The following is an 18,584-nucleotide window of genomic DNA, read 5'->3' on the forward strand; positions in this document are numbered from 1 at the left end:
AGGTCAATGACATCAGTAAATGCTATAAAATATTTTAAATTACTCTTAACTAATTTCTCTATTAAGTGAAAACATGTACAACAGATGCAATATTATTCATAGATTAGATTCTGATTTTATAACATGGTTAAAATGTGGGGTTCAGTGAATGTTAGATTAAAGTAGGATATAAAAGTGACTGTAACTATTTACCACCTAGCTACACTAATAAAAGAGAAACATGCAAATTGGTGTCACTCCACTATGCCCACCAGCCAATCAGAGTGACTATGCAAATTAACCCAACAAAGATGGCGGTTAATTTGCATACACAGGCATGGAACGAAGACTGAAGGCTCCAGCCGGAGTGAAGACTAAAGAGGCTTGGCTTCTCCGCTGCAGCTGCAGTGGAGAAGCCAAGCCTCGCTGCGGCCGGACCAAAGGCCTGGGTCCCAGGTGCTGGAGGAAAACTGGTGCCGGCAGCTAGGGGAAGGAAGGCCTATTGCACGAATCTCTTCATGCAATGGGCCTCTAGTCTATAATAATAAAAACACAATATGCTAATTAGACCAGACATCCTCCCAGACAAAGCTGGAGCTGCAAGGGAAGCCCGGGTCCCGGTTACCTGCTGGCGGCCAGAAGGAAGCCCAGGTCCTGGGTGCCAGAGCTGGCAGCCAGGGGAAGGAAGGCCTACTCTTGCATAAATTTCATGCATCAGGCCTCTAGTTATTAATAACAACAAAAAAGTATAGAAAACTTTTCATAAAATAGGTTTATGAGGGATTTTGAATAATATCAAAACTAAGAATTAAACCAAAGTCTCAATACACTCAAATTCAAAATTTGTTGGTGCTAATGTTGCCCTAAGATGATTTATATATAGAAAGAACATAAACTATTTTTAATTTTAAGAATATAAACAAAACTAGTTATCTAATTTGTGGCCTGAAACTCTGAAATTTTTTATTTTAAACCTAACACAAAAATATAGAACTTAAGAAGTAAGACTTAGCCCTCGTTGGTTTGGCTCAGTGGATAGAGCATCCACCTGCAAACTGAAGGGTCTCAGGTTTAATTCCGGCCAACGGCACATGCCCCGACTGCGGGCTCGATCCCCAATAGGGGGTGTGCAGGAGGCAGTCGATCAGCGATTCTCTCTCATTATTGATGTTTCTATCTCTTTCTCCCTCTCTCTTCCTCTCTGAAATCAATAAAAAAAAAAATATTAATAAAAAAAAGAAGTAGGGCCTAATTTTTATTATTCCTTTGGATTATTACAAGTCTTATTCAACTTCTGTACCTATCATGTTAATAAATAATAATGATAGCTAACACATACACAGTGCTTTAAACAAGTGAAGCACTGCCAAAGAAGCATCCTTTGTCAAAAAATCAGAATTCCAGTTTTCATACAGACACATTCTCCTTATTCTGAGCCTTTAATCTGTTGGGACAAAGAGTTTCCCCATGGAAATGAGACTTTAGCAACTCAAATAGCCATTACCAATTAAGAAATATAATTTTTTTATTACAATCATATGTTCAAACTCCTTTGTTCCTGAATGTTTGTAGTAACTAAATTTCAGCTCAAAATAGGAATTTTCATAAACTAGCAAAATGGGCTGTTGCACCCAGGATTCATTCATATGCTAAAGTTCAAGAATTTCAGTGCCCAATTTAGAAGTCATGTATCGGGACAATGTTCATGGGGCAAAATATTATGTACATTAAAACCACAATAAAATTTTCAGATTGCTTTACCTCTGTTAATTCCAGAGCTTTATTGTAGCCCATTGAGAGCAGAGTTACCCAAAGGTCACGAGGATCTCCTTCACGATCATTAGCTTCCATTAGATTCAGATCCATAAAGCCCTGTCTTGTTAGTTCATTCTTCTTTGTATCAAAATTCTCTGTCAAAACAACCAAAAGTTCTTCCTTATATGATATAAATTTCATACATTTAATAAAAAGTCTATCTTTTGGTATTCATAAATGTTTATTTTAAAGGAGACCTTATGAATCCGTGAACCATGTTTGAAAGTGGAATGACTCAAAACATGCTTGAGCCCTGGCTGGGTAACTCGGTTGGTGAGCATTGTCCCAATATGCCAAGGTTGTGGGTTCGATCTCTGATCAGGACACATACAAGAATCAACCAGTGAATGCATAAATAAGTAGAACAACAAATTGATGTTTCTCTTTCTCTCCCTTCCTCTCAAAAGAAAAAAGGAAGGAAGGAAGGAAGGAAGGGAGGGAGGGAGGGAGGGAGGGAGGAAGAAGACAACTGTTTAAAAAAAAAACATGATTGAGTCTAATTTCCCATAATTCAGCATAACCATCACAATGCATGCTTTAGTTTTTAAACAAACTCTGAAGTTATAAATAATGCAAATATATTCCAAAATTAAAGGAAAGTGTAATATTGGGTAAATTCTAACCTGCCTGCTTATGTAGAGCAGATACTATTATAAATTTCAAAAACAAATTAAAATGCTTCATATATATTTGCTACTTAAAATCAGTAGAACTTGAATGGATTTGATATAATAACTCCCAAACTACTTGTGTTTCAAAAAGGGAGGTGAGGATATGCCAGATTTAAGGAGACTGCTATATGCCTAATTACTCTAATTTTAACCGAATTGTCCCCTTAAAAAACTATTAGATAATAGGAAACACTTTGGAGTTCATGAATGTCCCAGACAAATATAAGTATGTCCATTTAAATATTATTTGCAAGCAAAACTAAATCCACCTAGAAGTACCTAAATATGTGTATTATTTATCTATAATATAGATAACAAACAGCTACTCATTATGGATTATATTCCGTTAACTGCCCTAGCAACAAGAAAGATTCCATTTTCCAACTCTTATCTGTAATATACCCAAGGCAAATGGGTACTCTTATTTGAGATATCCCTTTTGTATGCATTATAGTAAGAAAAGCATCAGAGACATGACTGTTTAAAAGTGGATGACTGAATAATAGTTTAAAATATTTAGAGTTTGGAAAATGACTCATACCTTTTACAAGAAAAAAAATAAATGAAGATCAAATTTGATCATAGAAATGGTAGCCACTAAAATGGAGGTTGGAGCTACTTATGCAGTAAAGCAAAATGAAAAATATTAATATTTGACTATAATCCAAAGAAATTATTACTTTCAAAAATGTATCCAGATACTGTACTATAAAGACTATTAATAACTAATCTACTTTTAAAACTTAAAATTATCAATCCTCCATTAAAATTTTTAAAAATGTATTAACATCCCCAACTTTAAGACTTACTTTAAAGCTACAATAATCAAGATAGTGTGATAATGGCAAAAAATTAAACACAATAATCAGTGGACTTCAGATCTCAGAAATAGAACCATACAAATATATGCAATGTTTGACAAAGGAGCAAAGTCAGTTCAATGGAGAAAGGATAGTCTCCTCAAAAAGTGGTGCCGAACCAACTGGACATCAATATGGAAAAATATATAATTCTAGAGAGAACCAAGATGGCGGCATAGGTTAACACCGGAGTTTGCTGCTTTGAACAACTACTTCAAAAATGAAACTAAAAGACGGAACGGACATCACCCAGAACCACAGGAACGCTGGCTGAGTGGAAGTCCTACAACTAGGAGGAAAGAGAAACGCATACGGACACTCAGAGGAGGCGTAGTGCTGAAGTCAAATTCTGAGGTGCGGAGTGCACGGAGCGGGCTGGCGGCGGAGGGCGCGGTTGTTGTTTTCAATCGGGAGGGAGTCGCAGACTCTGAGCACCAGATACAGGCGAGTCTTTAGGGACCCAGACTCAAATGGGAGAAGCGGGCCTGTCTGGCTTCGGTCAGAGCGAGTGCAGCTTTCTCTCCCAGCTTTGCAGTGGTTGCTGGGACTCAGGGAGGCAGAGCCCCTGGGGACAGGACTGAGAGCCGCCATAACTGCTCTCTCTGGCCCACCCTGTTGATCCTGTGTGACCTGCCCTGCCCAAGCCCTGCACAGAGGCATTTGCCGGATAGCCTCAGGCAAAGGCTAGATTAGCACCTCCCTAGAGGACAGAAGTTCTCTCACTGCTGACACAGCTGATTCTCATAGCCACTTGGCCTGGAGGTCAAACCCTCCCTGGAATTAGCTACAACAATCAAGGTTTAACTATAAGACTGCGAACAAAGACCACTAGGGGGTGCACCAAGGAAGCATAACAAAATGCGGAGACAAAGAAACAGGACAAAATTGTCAATGGAAGATATAGAGTTCAGAACCACACTTTTAAGGTCTCTCAAGAACTGTTTAGAAGCTGCCGATAAACTTAATGAGATCTACAAGAAAACTAATGAGACCCTCGATGTTATATTGGGGAACCAACTAGAAATTAAGCATACACGGACTGAAATAACGACTATTATACAGACTCCCGACAGCAGACCAGAGGAGCGCAAGAATCAAGTCAATGATTTGAAATGCGAGGAAGCAAAAAACACCCAACCGGAAAAGCAAAATGAAAAAAGAATCCAAAAATGCGAGGATAGTGTAAGAAGCCTCTGGGACAGCTTCAAGCGTACCAACATCAGAATTATAGGGGTGCCAGAAGATGAGAGAGAGCAAGATATTGAAAACCTATTTGAAGAAATAATGACAGAAAACTTCCCCCACCTGGTGAAAGAAATGGACTTATAGGTCCAAGAAGCGCGAAGAACCCCAAACAAAAGGAATCCAAAGAGGACCACACCAAGATACATTATCATTAAAATGCCAAGAGCAAAAGATAAAGAGAGAATCTTAAAAGCAGCAAGAGAAAGAAACTCAGTCACCTACAAGGGAATACCCATACGACTGTCAGCTGATTTCTCAGCAGAAACTTTGCAGGCCAGAAGGGAGTGGCAAGAAATATTCAAAGTGATGAATACCAAGAACCTACAACCAAGATTACTTTATCCAGCAAAGCTATCATTCAGAATTGAAGGTCAGATAAAGAGCTTCACAGATAAGGAAAAGCTAAAGGAGTTCATCACCACCAAACCAGGATTATATGAAATGCTGAAAGGTATCCTTTAAGAAGAGGAAGAGGAAGAAAAAGGTAAAGATACAAATTACGAACAACAAATATGCATCTATCAACAAGTGAATCTAAGAAGCAAGTGAATAAATAATCTGATGAACAGAATGAACTGGTGATTATAATAGAATCAGGGACATAGAAAGGGAATGGACTGACTATTCTTGGGGGGGAAAGGGGTGTGGGAGATGTGGGAAGAGACTGGACAAAAATCGTGCACCTATGGATGAGGACAGTGGGTGGGGAGTGAGGGCGGAGGGTGGGGCGGGAACTGGGAGGAGGGGAGTTATGGGGGGGAAAAAGAGGAACAAATGTAATAATCTGAACAATAAAGATTTAATTAAAAAAAGAAAAGAAAAATATATAATTCTAGACAAGGATCTTACATCTTTCACAAAAATGAATTAAAATGGACCATAGACCCAAAAGGGTCATAGTCTCAAAACACAAGTCTATAAAACTTCAAGATAACAGGAGAAAATCTGAGTGAACTTGTGTATATCTATGAGTTTTTAGCTACAACACCAAATGTATGATCCATGAAAAAAAATGGATAAGTGGAACTTCACTAAAATTTAAATCTTCTGCCCTGTGAAGGACACTATTAAGAGAATGAAAATACAAGCCACAGATTGGGAGAATATACTTATAAAACATATATCTGATAAAGACTTGTATCCAGCATATACTAAGAACTCAACAATAAGGAAACAAATATCTTAATTAAAAAATGGACAAAAAATCTGAACAGACACCTCACCAAAGAAAATATGCAGATGGCAAAGAAGCACACGAAAAGATACTCGATGTTATATTTCATTAAGGAACTGCAAAATAAAACAACAATGAAATACCACTACACACATATTAGAATGGCTAAATCCAAAAAACTGACAATACCAAATGTTGTATGGTGCAACAGGATTCATTGCTGGTGGGAATGCAAATGGTACAGTCACTTTGGAAGACAATTTGACAGTTCTTTCAAAGTTAAACACAGGTTTACTATGCCATACAGCAATACCATTTCATTGCTATACCATTCATTAACTGAAACGATTGAAATGAGTTGAAAATTATGTACACACAAAAATCTGCGCATTGATTATTTATAACAGCTATATTCATTATTGCCAAAAACTGGAAGTAATCACGATGTCCTTTAATAGGTGAATAAGCAAACTGTGGTACTTTCAAACAACAAAATATAATTCAGCGCTAAAAAGAAATGAACTATCAAGCCTTGATCAAGGAAACGAAATGCTTATTGCGAAGTGAAAGAGGACAGTCTGAAAAGGCTATGTATTGTATGATATTCTAACAAGACAATACTCTGGAAGAGGCAAAACTATAGAGACAGTAAAAATATCAGTGGTTGCCAAAAGTTTGGAGGGAGGAATAGGTAGATAAATAGGTACAGCATAGAGGATTTTTAGGGCAATGAAATGATTTTGTATGATTCTGTAATGCCAGATACATGAAATTATATATTTGTCAAAATCCAAAGAATTGTACAAAACAATATAATCCTAATATAAACTATGGATTTTAGTTAATAATGACGTATCAGTATCAATTTTAACAAATGTATCATACTAATTAATACAACATGTTTATAATAGGGAGAACTGGTCGGGGGGGGGGGGAGAAAGGATACATAGGATTATCTATTTAATCTTTACTATAAACCTAAAACTTCTCTAAAAATAAAATCAAGGCACATTTAAGTCTAACAAGATTTTATTATATTAAGACTAGGGGCCCGGTGCACGAAATTCGTGCACTGGGTGTGTGGAGGGGGGAGTGTCCCTCAGTCCAGCCTGCCCCCTCTCACATACTGGGAGCCCTCAGGCGTTGACCTCCATCACCCTCCAATCGCAGGATTGGCCCCTTGCCCAGGCCTGACACCTTTGACAGAAGCATCAGGCCTGGGCAGGGGACCCTCATTTCCCCCCATCACTGGTTCTGCCCCCAGCCCAGGCCTGATGCCTCTGGCCTAGGCGTCTGGCCCAGGCAGCGGGGACCTGCAGTGGCAGCGGGGGGCGCCGCGATCACGCGGGCTCCGCCCCTGCCCCTGCAGGATGCCTCTGGCTGAGGCGTTCGGCCTGGGCAGTGGGGACCCACAGCTGCAGCGGCCCCGCGATCGTGGGCTCCGCTTTAGGCCCAGGCAAGGGGCCCCTAGCTCCTGGGACTGCCAGCTTCGACCGTGCCCAGCTCCCATCGCTGGCTCCACCCCTACTTCCTACTATCACTGGCCAGGGTGGAAAAGGCACCTGATTCTCTGATCATGGCTGGGGGCAGGGCAAAGGCGGCCCCAGGGCCGCCTTTGCCCTGCCTCCCAGTTCTTAGCTCCCCACTGGGTTTCCGATCACTGTCAGTGGCAGGGGGCTTCTTCCTGCTTTCCCTTTCGCCTCCCTGCATTGTGCCTACATATGCAAATTAACTGCCATCTTGTTGGCAGTTAACTGCCAATCTTAGTTGGCAGTTAATTTGCATATAGCCCTGATTAGCCAATGAAAAGGGTATCGTCGTACGCCAATTACCATTTTTCTCTTTTATTAGATAGGATGATCTTACAGATAAATAATGTTTCTTGTTATCAAGGAAAATGATAAAATTAATATTATATGTGATTAAAAATATAAACATTTCAGAACTTAAAAAGCCTGTTTTTTTTTGTAGTATTATTAATGTTAGTAAAAGAGTCATTCCTCCCAAATCACTTTTTCAGTCAACCATTCTTGGGTATTTTTTATAGCATGGTGTTTAAGGTTCTGGAGTCTGATTGCCTAGGTTTGAAATTCAGCTGTGAAATTTTTTGCTGTCTAACCATGCTCAAGTGGCTTATCCTCTTTTATTCTGATTCCTTATTTGTAAAATGAGAATAGTAGCACATATCTCAGAGAGTTGATATGTAGAGTGTTTCTACCTAGTACATGATAAGTTCTCAAAAAATGGTAGCTGTCAACTCTACCAATTTAATTAAATTATTAAACAAATTATATTTATCAACAACTTTATAGTAAGAAAATCCTAATTATGAGTCACTCTTATGGACTATGCTCTAGTACAGGGGTGGGCAACTCCTGACACGCATGCCAAAAATGGCATGCCAGTAACTTTTGCTGGCACGTGAAACCCTCTCTTATCTTCCATTTACAATTTTTTTCTTAATATCGACTTTTTTATTTTTCAGATAAATTCAGTGTAAGTACATCTTAGATAAATAATTTTACATACAAGTTATCTTAAAGACCATAGACATGGATTGACAAGAGAGGGGAAGAGCAATTTCTATGCCTCTGCCTTAACTCTCCCTGCCTTCCTAGATCCGACCAGTGTTTTGGTTTCATCCACATACGCTGGTGAATCTTTGTTCTCAGTGATGAATTTTGTTAAGTCTCGTAATAGGAGTAGCCTGACGGATGAAAGTAGTAGCTCGTGCACAACTCTGAAGGTCACGAAATATAAACCTGATGTAAAATCTCTGTCATCAGTGATGCAGCAGCAAAAGTCCCACTGATAATATCAAACGGAGTCATAAAGTTTTCTGTTGGACTATCAGTGTACATGTACACATTAAAAAAATAAATGTATTTTTCATCATCACATACTGTTTTTTTGTCGCTCGAAAGAATTTTATTATTTCTTCAAGGTTCTTCACATATGTACACCTTAAGAGATATCAAGTAGGCGTAACATGTTCTCAAAAAATTAGGGTTGGCATGCAGAAGAATTTTGAGTCAGAGATTTTGCTGGTTTTGGCACACACTCACAAAATGGTTGCCCACCCCTGCTCTAGTATAAACAATAAAAAATTAAAAGATTATATTATTAAAGTTACAAGATAATAGCATCACTCTAAAAATAATACACTTAAGTATATTACCAATCTTGTTAATCAAAATTTAATATTATAAAATCAATATACATTTCTTATTATTGATTATACTATATAAACTCAGTTAAAGAGATATTTCTACCTTATTTGCTGTTTAGATAAATATTTTTCAGACTTCCATCTGGCTCACTGACTGCCAAGCTTAGATCATTTTAAGAACCAGAAGAGTAAGGACATAGTACTGCCCCAATGATAAATATATGTCAATTAATCTGGTATTTGTTCCTCCTCAAACTTCTTGTTCTGGCTATAGCTTTTTGCTTTTCCCCCTTGACCTTTCAGTCCTTGCCTTAAATATAAAGCCCCAACCAAATCCCACACTCCTCCTAAGTGACAATTGTTTTTGCCTCATTCTCAATATATTTCTTTGGTATTTTTGGTTTCCATACTTCCATGGATACAATTTTATAATTTAACTCGAATACAAAAAACCCAAAGAATTCTTAATAGGTATAAACAACTTCCTGGAAACTTAATTTTTAGTAAAACTCTAGTTTACTAGATCTTTGCTGCCCTCTCCTGGGCACAGTTTGGGGCTCTTGACCACTGCAGTCCCATTGATATCAAGAGCTAGTGCAAAGTGTTTTTTGTTTGTTTGTTTAAAATTTTTTAATGTATTTTTATTGATTTCAGAGAGAAAGGGAGAAGGAGAAAGAGATAGAAACATCAATGATGAGAGAATAATTGATTGGCTGCCTTCTACACACCCCCTACTAGGGATGGAGCCAGCAACCAGGCATGTGCCCTTGACTGGACTCGAACCCAGGACCCTTCAGTCTGCAGGCCGACACTCCATCCACTGAGCCAAACCGGCTAGGGCTAGGGCAAAGTTTTTTACATTCTAAGCACCAAAGAGCACAGGTTGAAAACAAAATTACAATTAAGTATTATAATTCATATTTTCTTTGAGTACTATACCAACTATCAGTTTAAGTAAAATAAATGTTTACATTTTTATGATCTACAATTGCTATAATAATATTCCATAGAGAAGTCTGACATTTTACTTCGTAAGAATGAGAGGGGACCTATATATTTATTTACATAATCCATTAAGAAAAAGAAAAGTACTGCTCAGCCGGTGTGGCTCAGTGGTTGAACATCAACCCATGAACCAACAGGTCACCGATTCGATTCTGGTCAGGGCACATGCCTGGGTTGCAGTTAATTGATGTCTTTGTCTCATCGATGTTTCTATCTGTCCCTCTCCCTTCTTCTCTCTCTAAAAAATCAATAAAAACATATTGTTTAAAAAAAAAAAGTGCTTACCTCTGCAGACAGCCCAAGCATCTTCATCACATTTCTCACCACTTGTTCTCAATTCAAAAAAATTATATTCTTCAAGACTAAGAAGACCATTTCCATCTAAGTCAATTATTTCAAATATATCTGATAAAGTTGACCTAAAATTATAAAAATAGCCAATTATTTCTTGTCTCCAAGGCAACTTGACTGAAGTTCTATAAAGATAACTTTCAAAAGGAAGTAATATCAAGTTATTGGACAGTTTTTGTGAACTATAAAGCTAATGTATCCAAATGTATATTTTCACTCAGTCTAGTATTGAATGAGATAAACAAGCTTCTAAAGCAATCATTGTATCTTAACACATAGTAGGACCTCAATTAATAGTAGTTCCCTTCTTTTCTCCTTTCTCCAATCTTTCTCCTTCCTTTCCACCAGATGATGTTGTGTGTATTAGGGCATGGGAAAACCACCTAAGTGCTTGGATTTCATGTTTGACAGTTATCTAAATTAACAGTGCAACTAGCAGGATCTGGTTTTAAGGCAGGGCCTACTGGAGGAGAAATTGAGATGTATGACTAAAGCTGACTTGCTAAATGTATGGAACCCAGAAATGAATGGCAATCCCAGAACTGTGAATGGAAGGTCACTTCCAGAAGCCTAGTGAAAGAGTTGAATTATTGAATTAGAATCATGGGGTGGGAGTGGCAGCTGCCCAAAGGAAAGGGTGGAAGACATGCTATTAATATATATGTGTCCAGTCTAAATGTTAAGTTCTAACCTTCAGAAACAAGACTTACCTAAATTCATTCGTAAGAAACAATTCCCCTGTTTCATCCCTACACACCAGCTGGGCTTCTTCTGTTATTGGTTTTACTTCCTTCTTCAGCCTACAGCCAGTTGTGGAAGGAATTAACCAGTAAATTCCAGGTCCTAGTTCACCAGTCCATCCAAAAACCTGTTTTGAAAAGAATAATAATTTTAAAAACGACCATAAATCTTAATGACTTTTCATCTTCCTTCTGAAAAAGAAGCATTAGAAATAAATTTTGAAATCAATATTCACCAATTCTATTTTAGTTTTATCAATCTTTTACAGGCTTCAAAATCTTTTTTCAATGGTAACTGTAGTATAAGACTATTATATATAATTTTAAGTAGTTCTATCTTTTTTAATGCTTAAAACTATAACAGGTAAAAAATTATATAATTTCTAAATCTTTTCCAATCATGTTCAAAAATGATTGTGAAGCAAATATCTTCAACAGAAAGCAAAGACAGAGATCTTAGAATAATTTTTCCAGGGTACAGTTCCCTAATATGATTCAAATATAAATATATAATTTGTAACTCATATTTCAATAACACAAAACAAAAATTAAATATATTTAAAAGAGTAAACTATTTATATAAATTAGTCATATTCATAAGAATCCAATCCTATAGACAAACACACTGGAATTTTTCTATTATGTAATATGGACTATAAAACAAGATGGCAGAATCCCATGTAAATCTACCTTATATAAAATTATTTTCCATCACAGGATTTTTATAATGAGTGCCAGGATATTTGTATAGGGAAATATTTTATTCTCTTGTTCTATAAAATAAAGCAAAATGGTATCTCTCTATGGAACTTCTAGGTACTTTCTGAAGCCCAATGGCTTCCTATAAAACCTAGGGGTTGTCTCTGTCAAACATATTAATTCTAAGACTGTTCTGTCAGCTATTTGCCCTTCAGTACAGAATAGCTCTAGGGATTTCTGTCTGGTATTATGTTCAAAACCTTTCAAAACCCAGGTATATTTTAGGTCATCCTGTGTACGTATATCCCAAATAAAATTGCTCATATGTATTCAAGGATCAGCCCTATTTCTGCCCTCACATATCAGGGGAACCATAATCATCTTAAAGTGACCATGTCCGCCCTAACCGGTTTGGCTCAGTGGATAGAGCATCAGCCTGCAGACTGAAAGGTCCCAGGTTCAATTCCGGTCAAGGGCATGTACCTTGGTTGCGGGCACATCGCCAGTAGGAGGTGTGCAGGAGGCAGCTGGTCGATGATTCTCTCTCATTGATGTTTCTAACTCTCTATCCCTCTCCCTTCCTCTCTGTAAAAAATCAATAAAACATATTTAAAAAAAGTGACCATGTCCTATTTTAATGCAAGAAGCAACCTAATAAAACCAAGAGTCATTTTGAAGACTAAAGATTGACCAAGGCCATCCTTTGGAAGCCATAATCTTTTAGACTGGCCAGATATAGACTGATACCCAGGAGTGAAAAAACAGTTCTTGCCACTTCCTAATATATGTTATCCCATGAAACTCCACATATAACCCTGAATTGCCACTGTGGATGGCAAATGGAAAGTCTTTCATGGGCACAAAATTCTTTTTAAAGAAAATTTGTGAAACTAAAACTAAAAATGAAAAGTCCTTTGTAAATATGACATATTACAGATAACCAGAAGCCCATATAGTAAAGGGGTAAATAGAAACTCATTCAAACTTTATTACAGGCTTGCTATGTACTAACAGTTTTACACATGCAATCTCATAAGAAAGTAATTTTATCCAAAGCAAAAATGGGAAAAGCTATTGTTTTAGACAATGCTTTATCTTGAACTTAACTTTGTAGTCAGTTCTGAAGAGGAGTTTAGTCAAACATTAACTTCTGTCATTTTATTTGTTTCTTGACTATAACTATTCTTGTCTGTAAGGAAGCCTACATAAAGACTTTTATATAACATTCCATCAGGGAAATGTTTGTCTGTCGTTGGACCTATATAAAGATTAAATATGATATTGCAGTAAGCCCTTGAATAGTATTATTCCTGCTGTTGTGTAGCAGATGTATTTTGTAGTCCTCATAAAATAAATAGCCACATTTATGTATCTGCCTCACATTTTTGGCTTCTGAGTAAATATATAATTAGAAAAGATCAGAGCAACCCTATGAGCAACATATAAAATCATTTAAAAGCATTTCTTCAGATCAATCTATTTTTGAACCCTATAATATGAGTCAAGCCTGAGGATAGTAATCTTGACATTTTTCTTTTTTGCAGTAGCATGGAAGTAAAATAAACATCTAAAGCAAGTCTTTCCCAAATCTTGAATTACTTGCATTTAGGGGGAAACTGTCCACTGGTATCAACCCTTTTTTTGAGTCTAACAAAAAATGTTCTCGTGTGGAAATGGGTATTTAGAGAAGAGGACGTGAAGTACAATGTCACACAACTGTTAAGTTATGAAGCTAAGACTACCAATCAAGCCTCAATTCTTAAATCTCAGCAAACAAGAAAGAGTCCTTCACAATAAAACCTATGTAATATTCATAGTGTTTAAGTACTGTATATGCCTTAATTGGAAGAAAATATACAACAGTTAAAAAAATAAAATATAGAAAAACTACTATTGTCCCCAAACTTGAATTCATACTATATTTTTAAATTAAATATTAAAAAATAAATATGTATACTTCTCTATTTTGTAGTTCAGTAAAACACATGAGCTGTAGGTTTGCTTGATTCTCACTTTCCTTAAGAATATACAAGGCAGTATCAACTGATAACCAAGGTGATGGTTTTCCTACAAATGAAAAACCCAAAATCTTAAAATAAGCAATCACTACTTACTCTTCCCATTTAAAGAAGAAGTTAGTGGTTTCTTTTTCCACTGGATTCTTTTTTAGAAATACACATTCTACTTTTATATGAAAACATAATTGCATTTGCAATAAGGCACATACTTATATACAGTGAGCTTGTTACAAACATTCTCCACATACACAATTTCTAAAAATCATAATTTTTCTTGAATTTATCAAAGAGCTAAGGTTGCAAGGCAACCAAGAAGCCTGAAATCCAAAGAAAAACAAAACCCTTTAGGGAGAGAAGGGATGCAAGTACTGGTTACCTGCGGGAAAACATAGTTGGAGGAAGAGATGTCAGACACCATCTATGTGTTAACAACTCCAAAATTTGTATTTTCAGCTAGAACCTTACCTCTCAACATTAGACCCATATAAACAACTGCTATTTAACATTTGCACTTGGATTTCTATATCTAAAACTGACCTTCCTAAACCCCTTTTAAAAAATTGTCCATCTATACTCTTCTCAATCCCCATTAATAGTAATTCATTCCTTTCAGTTACTCAAGCCAGAAATCTTGGAGTCATCTTTAACTTTTTTCTTTTCTCATATATCACAACCAATACCCAGGAAACCCTATGGTTCAACCTTCAAAATACCTCCAGAATTTTTACTTCTGATCCTTTGTACATTCCAGTTCAAATCATAATCACTTACCTCCTAGAATTCTGCAATAGCATCCTACCTGGTCTCTTTGCTTTCTCCTGGGCACCCTTCAGTCTCTTTTCAATATGACAATATGACTGATCTTGATAAAATACAAGTCATATTATGTCCTGCCTCTACTCATAATCTTCTCATGGAGTTGGGAGTTGGAAAAATGTTGCTCCCACCCAAACAATAAGGAAAAGTGAATGAACTACAAAATCATAAATTTTCTTGAGCCCATTCAGAGCTGAGGTCACAGGGCCACCAATAGCCTCAAATCCAAGGAAAGACAGACCTTTCAAAGGAGAGAGGACATGCAAGCACTGGCTTATTTGTGATAAAAAACAGGAGGACGAGATGTCAGGCACCATACAAGTGGATAAAGACAGAGGGCAGAGCAATATTCTATATAATAAAGAGGTAATATGCAAATTGACCATCACTCCAACACACAAGATAGCCGCCCCCATATGGACACAGGATGGCTGCCACAAGATGGTCGGCAGGGGAGGGCAGTTGTGGGCGATCAGGCCAGCAGAGGCGGGCAGTTAGGGGTGACCAGGTCGGCAGAGGAGGGCAGTTGGGGGGACCAGGCCTGCATGGGAGGGCAGTTGAGAGGGACAAGGCCTGCAGGGGAGAGGAGTTGGAGGGGGATCAGGCCTGCAGTGAAGGATAGTTAGGGGCAACCAGGCCTGCAGGGGAGGGCAGTTGGGGGTGACCAGGCCTGCAGGGGAGGGCAGTTAGGGGCAACCAGGCCTGCATGGGAGGGCAGTTGAGAGGGACAAGGCCTGCAGGGGAGAGGAGTTGGAGGGGGATCAGGCCTGCAGTGAAGGATAGTTAGGGGCAACCAGGCCTGCAGGGGAGGGCAGTTGGGGGTGACCAGGCCTGCAGGGGAGGGCAGTTAGGGGCAACCAGGCCTGCAGGGGAGGGCAGTTGGGAGGGACAAGGCCTGCAGGGGAGGGCAGTTGGGGGGGGACCAGGCTTGCAGGGGAGGGCAGTGGGGAGCAAACAGGCCTGCAGGGGAGGGCAGTTGGGGGTGACCAGGCCTGCAGGGGAAGGCAGTTAGGGGTGACCAGGCCAGCAGGGGAGGACAGTTAGGGGCGACCAGGCCTGCAGGGGAGGGCAGTTAGGGGCAATTGGGCTGGCAGGGGAGAAGTTAGGCATCGATCAGGCTGGCAGGGGAGTGGTTAGGGAGTGATTGGGCTGGCAGGCAGAAGAAGTTAGGGGCAATCAGGCAGGCAGGCAGACGAGCGGTTGGGAGCCAGCAGTCCTGGATTGTGAGAGGAATGTCCAACTGCCTTGAGGGGTCCCAGATTGGAGAGGGTGCAGGCTGGGCTGAGGGACACACACACCCGTACACGAATTTCGTGCACCGGGCCTCTAGTTTGAAGAAATAAAAGTGGAAAATTTTCTAAAAATTATACAAGACAACAAGCCATAAATCCAAGATACTCATAGAGCCCTAAGCAGGATAAATACAAAAAAACAGACAAACAAACAAAAAAACAAAAAACCCAAATCAAGCAGTATCAACAAGAAAAGCAAAAATACCAAGCACATATTCAAACTGTTGAAAATAAAAGAAAAAGAAAATCTTGATGGCAGCCATGGGGAAAAATCCTCCTAAAGGTTCTTCATTTCCCTCAGATTAAAGGCCACATCCTCATTATGGTAAAAACCCTCTATCTGATTTTGTCCTTGTTCCTCATAGTTTCCTTACCTAATTCTAGACACTCTAGCCCCTTGCTCTTCTTCTAAACTATGCACACTCTCACCTCCTCCACTCTTCACACATCCTTCTCAACACCCTTACACCCACAAAGCATACCCCCTTGTCTTCTGTGGAAGACAGCAAAAATGGGTTTTCCTATCTGTATCTACAGCCCTTTGCAATGTGACTTTGCAGCTCCTTCATTAAGAGGTCAAGTCTATTTCTTCACTTTATAAATCTGGACTTGTCTTATGACTTGCTGTGAGCAACAAGAAGAAACATGCCATTTCTGAGCCCAGGCATTGGGAGGCCCTATGGTGCTTCTGCTTTCTCTCAAAGATCCCTGTTACACCATGAGAACAAGTCCAGACTAGTTAACTAGATGGTAAGAGAATATATGAGGCCCTGGCCGGTGTGTGGCTCAGTTGGTTGGGTTTTGTTCCATGTACCAAAAGGTTGCTGGTTCAATTCCCAGTCAGGGCATATCCCCAGGTTGCAGGTAAGGAGAGTTTGGGAGGTGGCCAATCGGTTTTGCTTTTGCATCAATGTTTCTTAATCCCCCTCGACCTGCCTCTCTCTAAAAAAAAAAATCTTAAAAGAAAAAAAGAAAAAGATTAAATGAGGCAGAGTCAAATTGTCCCAACTGAGAGCCCATAGACCCCATACAGAGTAGAGAGCCCAGCCAAGATCAGTAATGCCAGACAGCAGCTAGCCAGCAGCAGACAACAGGTGCATGCATGAGCCCTACAGAGAAAAGCCAAGCCTAACTCAGACCAAAAGAACTATCCAGGAGACAAACTCATGAGCAAACAAATGTTTAATTATTTTAAGCTACTGAGTTTTGGGATAGTTTGTTATGTAGCAGTTGACATAGTCTTTGCTCAAATATCAGCTTCTTAATGAAGCATACACTAACCACTCCATTTCAGTGGCAACCCATATTCCCTCAGCATTCACAATGCACCCTTTCCCCTATGTTTTTCTCATAGCACTTATCACCTTCTAACATACATGTCATTTACTATTTATTATGTTTATTATTTATTATTTCCCCCACTAGAATGTAAGTTCATAAGGGCAGGCATTTTTGTCTTTTTTGTATTCTGATGTATCCTAAGCACCTAAAATGCTATAAGTATATGGATCCTCAATAAATATTTGAGAAATAAATGAATAAGGAAATCTTTTTTGTAAGAATATGGAGAATTAACAACTACATTGAATTTTCAGGCCTATCTTGACACGTTTATTTAAAAAATGACTATTATAATTACTATTTAAAAGTATCAACTACCAAATGTTGTAAGTATCCTACAAGATATACAGTGAATCTACATTAGGAGGAAAAAAGAATGGGAATGGGGAAGAACCCTGTAGTTAGAAAATGTTTATATGTAAACATAATAAAAGAAAACATTGAAATTTAGAACAATCAACATTATAAGGGTTTCTAGGGAATTATTAAATGACATAATAACTACATTAGACACTTGGAAATTACTAATTTTTACCTAGCATTTGTGTACAAAAAAAAGAGAATATTAGCATGAATGCAATAATTATTAATAAGAATTGTCTAAATCATATGACATATGGCTTTGGAATTATTAAAAAATACTTGCAGTTCATATTGTCTTAAATTACATTCCTATAGAGTTTCTCTTAACATATTAATTCTAAAATTTGGTAAGTGACAAAGCTAAGGATTAATTAGCAAATGAAAAGTTAATTCTATGTCATAAGATTTTAAAATGAATTAAAATAAAACATGCTTTAAACATATACAAAAAAGCAACTTACTTGCTTCGCAAAATATGGTAACAGTCAATGTATAAACTAACGCTTTCTTTAAATGTATGTAAACCACATGATTCTTAGGCAGATTATCTTCTTCACTAAATAAAACTATCACATACTTACATAAGTATTTTCAAAGAGGGTTAAAATATGTAAAAATTTTAAACTTGCCTTCAACTTGGCTCAGATTTAATGGTTTAATTGTTAAATAAACCATGGACCTCTGAGCTATTTGCATCCTGTATTGATGACTAATGATTTCACCATTTTCTTCTAAAAAAAAGCAACCTTTTGATTGTACACATTGCCACTCCTGAAATAAAGAAAAAAAAAATTTTTTCAAACTATGTTTACTAAATGTTGCCAGCATGCATAACAAGGAGGAGAAATCTGAGGAGGATATAAAAGAACTGTAAATAGAGCATTGACTTCCAGGAATTTGCAACTGTCCTTAAGAGGTAAAAAACAGACATGACACAATTCAATTATAATTGATAGTAGTATATGGTTAGAACAAAAAAAGAATTATATATGCAAAATAATATTATAATTGCAGTTCCTAAAATAGTGCCTGACACATTGTAGTTG

General features: G+C 37.9%; 1 protein-coding gene across 4 annotated transcripts in view; it reads right to left on the reverse strand.

Moving 5' to 3' along the window:
• Positions 1–18,584, reverse strand: part of EFCAB7 (EF-hand calcium binding domain 7) — a 64,408-nt gene that overhangs the window by 19,012 nt on the left and 26,812 nt on the right. For all 4 annotated transcript variants that reach the window (XR_009451963.1, XM_059689305.1, XM_059689303.1 and 1 more), the window contains exons 7-11: positions 18,168–18,309; positions 13,666–13,775; positions 10,980–11,137; positions 10,204–10,337; positions 1,741–1,889 (exon numbers count right to left, since the gene is read on the reverse strand). Coding sequence is in view for 3 of the 4 variants with exons in the window: in XM_059689305.1 (XP_059545288.1) it covers positions 1,741–1,889; positions 10,204–10,337; positions 10,980–11,137; positions 13,666–13,775; positions 18,168–18,309 (693 nt within the window). In the remaining variant the exon portion in view is untranslated. The remainder of the gene's footprint in view (positions 1–1,740; positions 1,890–10,203; positions 10,338–10,979; positions 11,138–13,665; positions 13,776–18,167; positions 18,310–18,584) is intronic.

This window comes from Myotis daubentonii, chromosome 3 (assembly GCF_963259705.1).
Source record: "Myotis daubentonii chromosome 3, mMyoDau2.1, whole genome shotgun sequence".
Classification (NCBI taxonomy): domain Eukaryota; kingdom Metazoa; phylum Chordata; class Mammalia; order Chiroptera; family Vespertilionidae; genus Myotis; species Myotis daubentonii.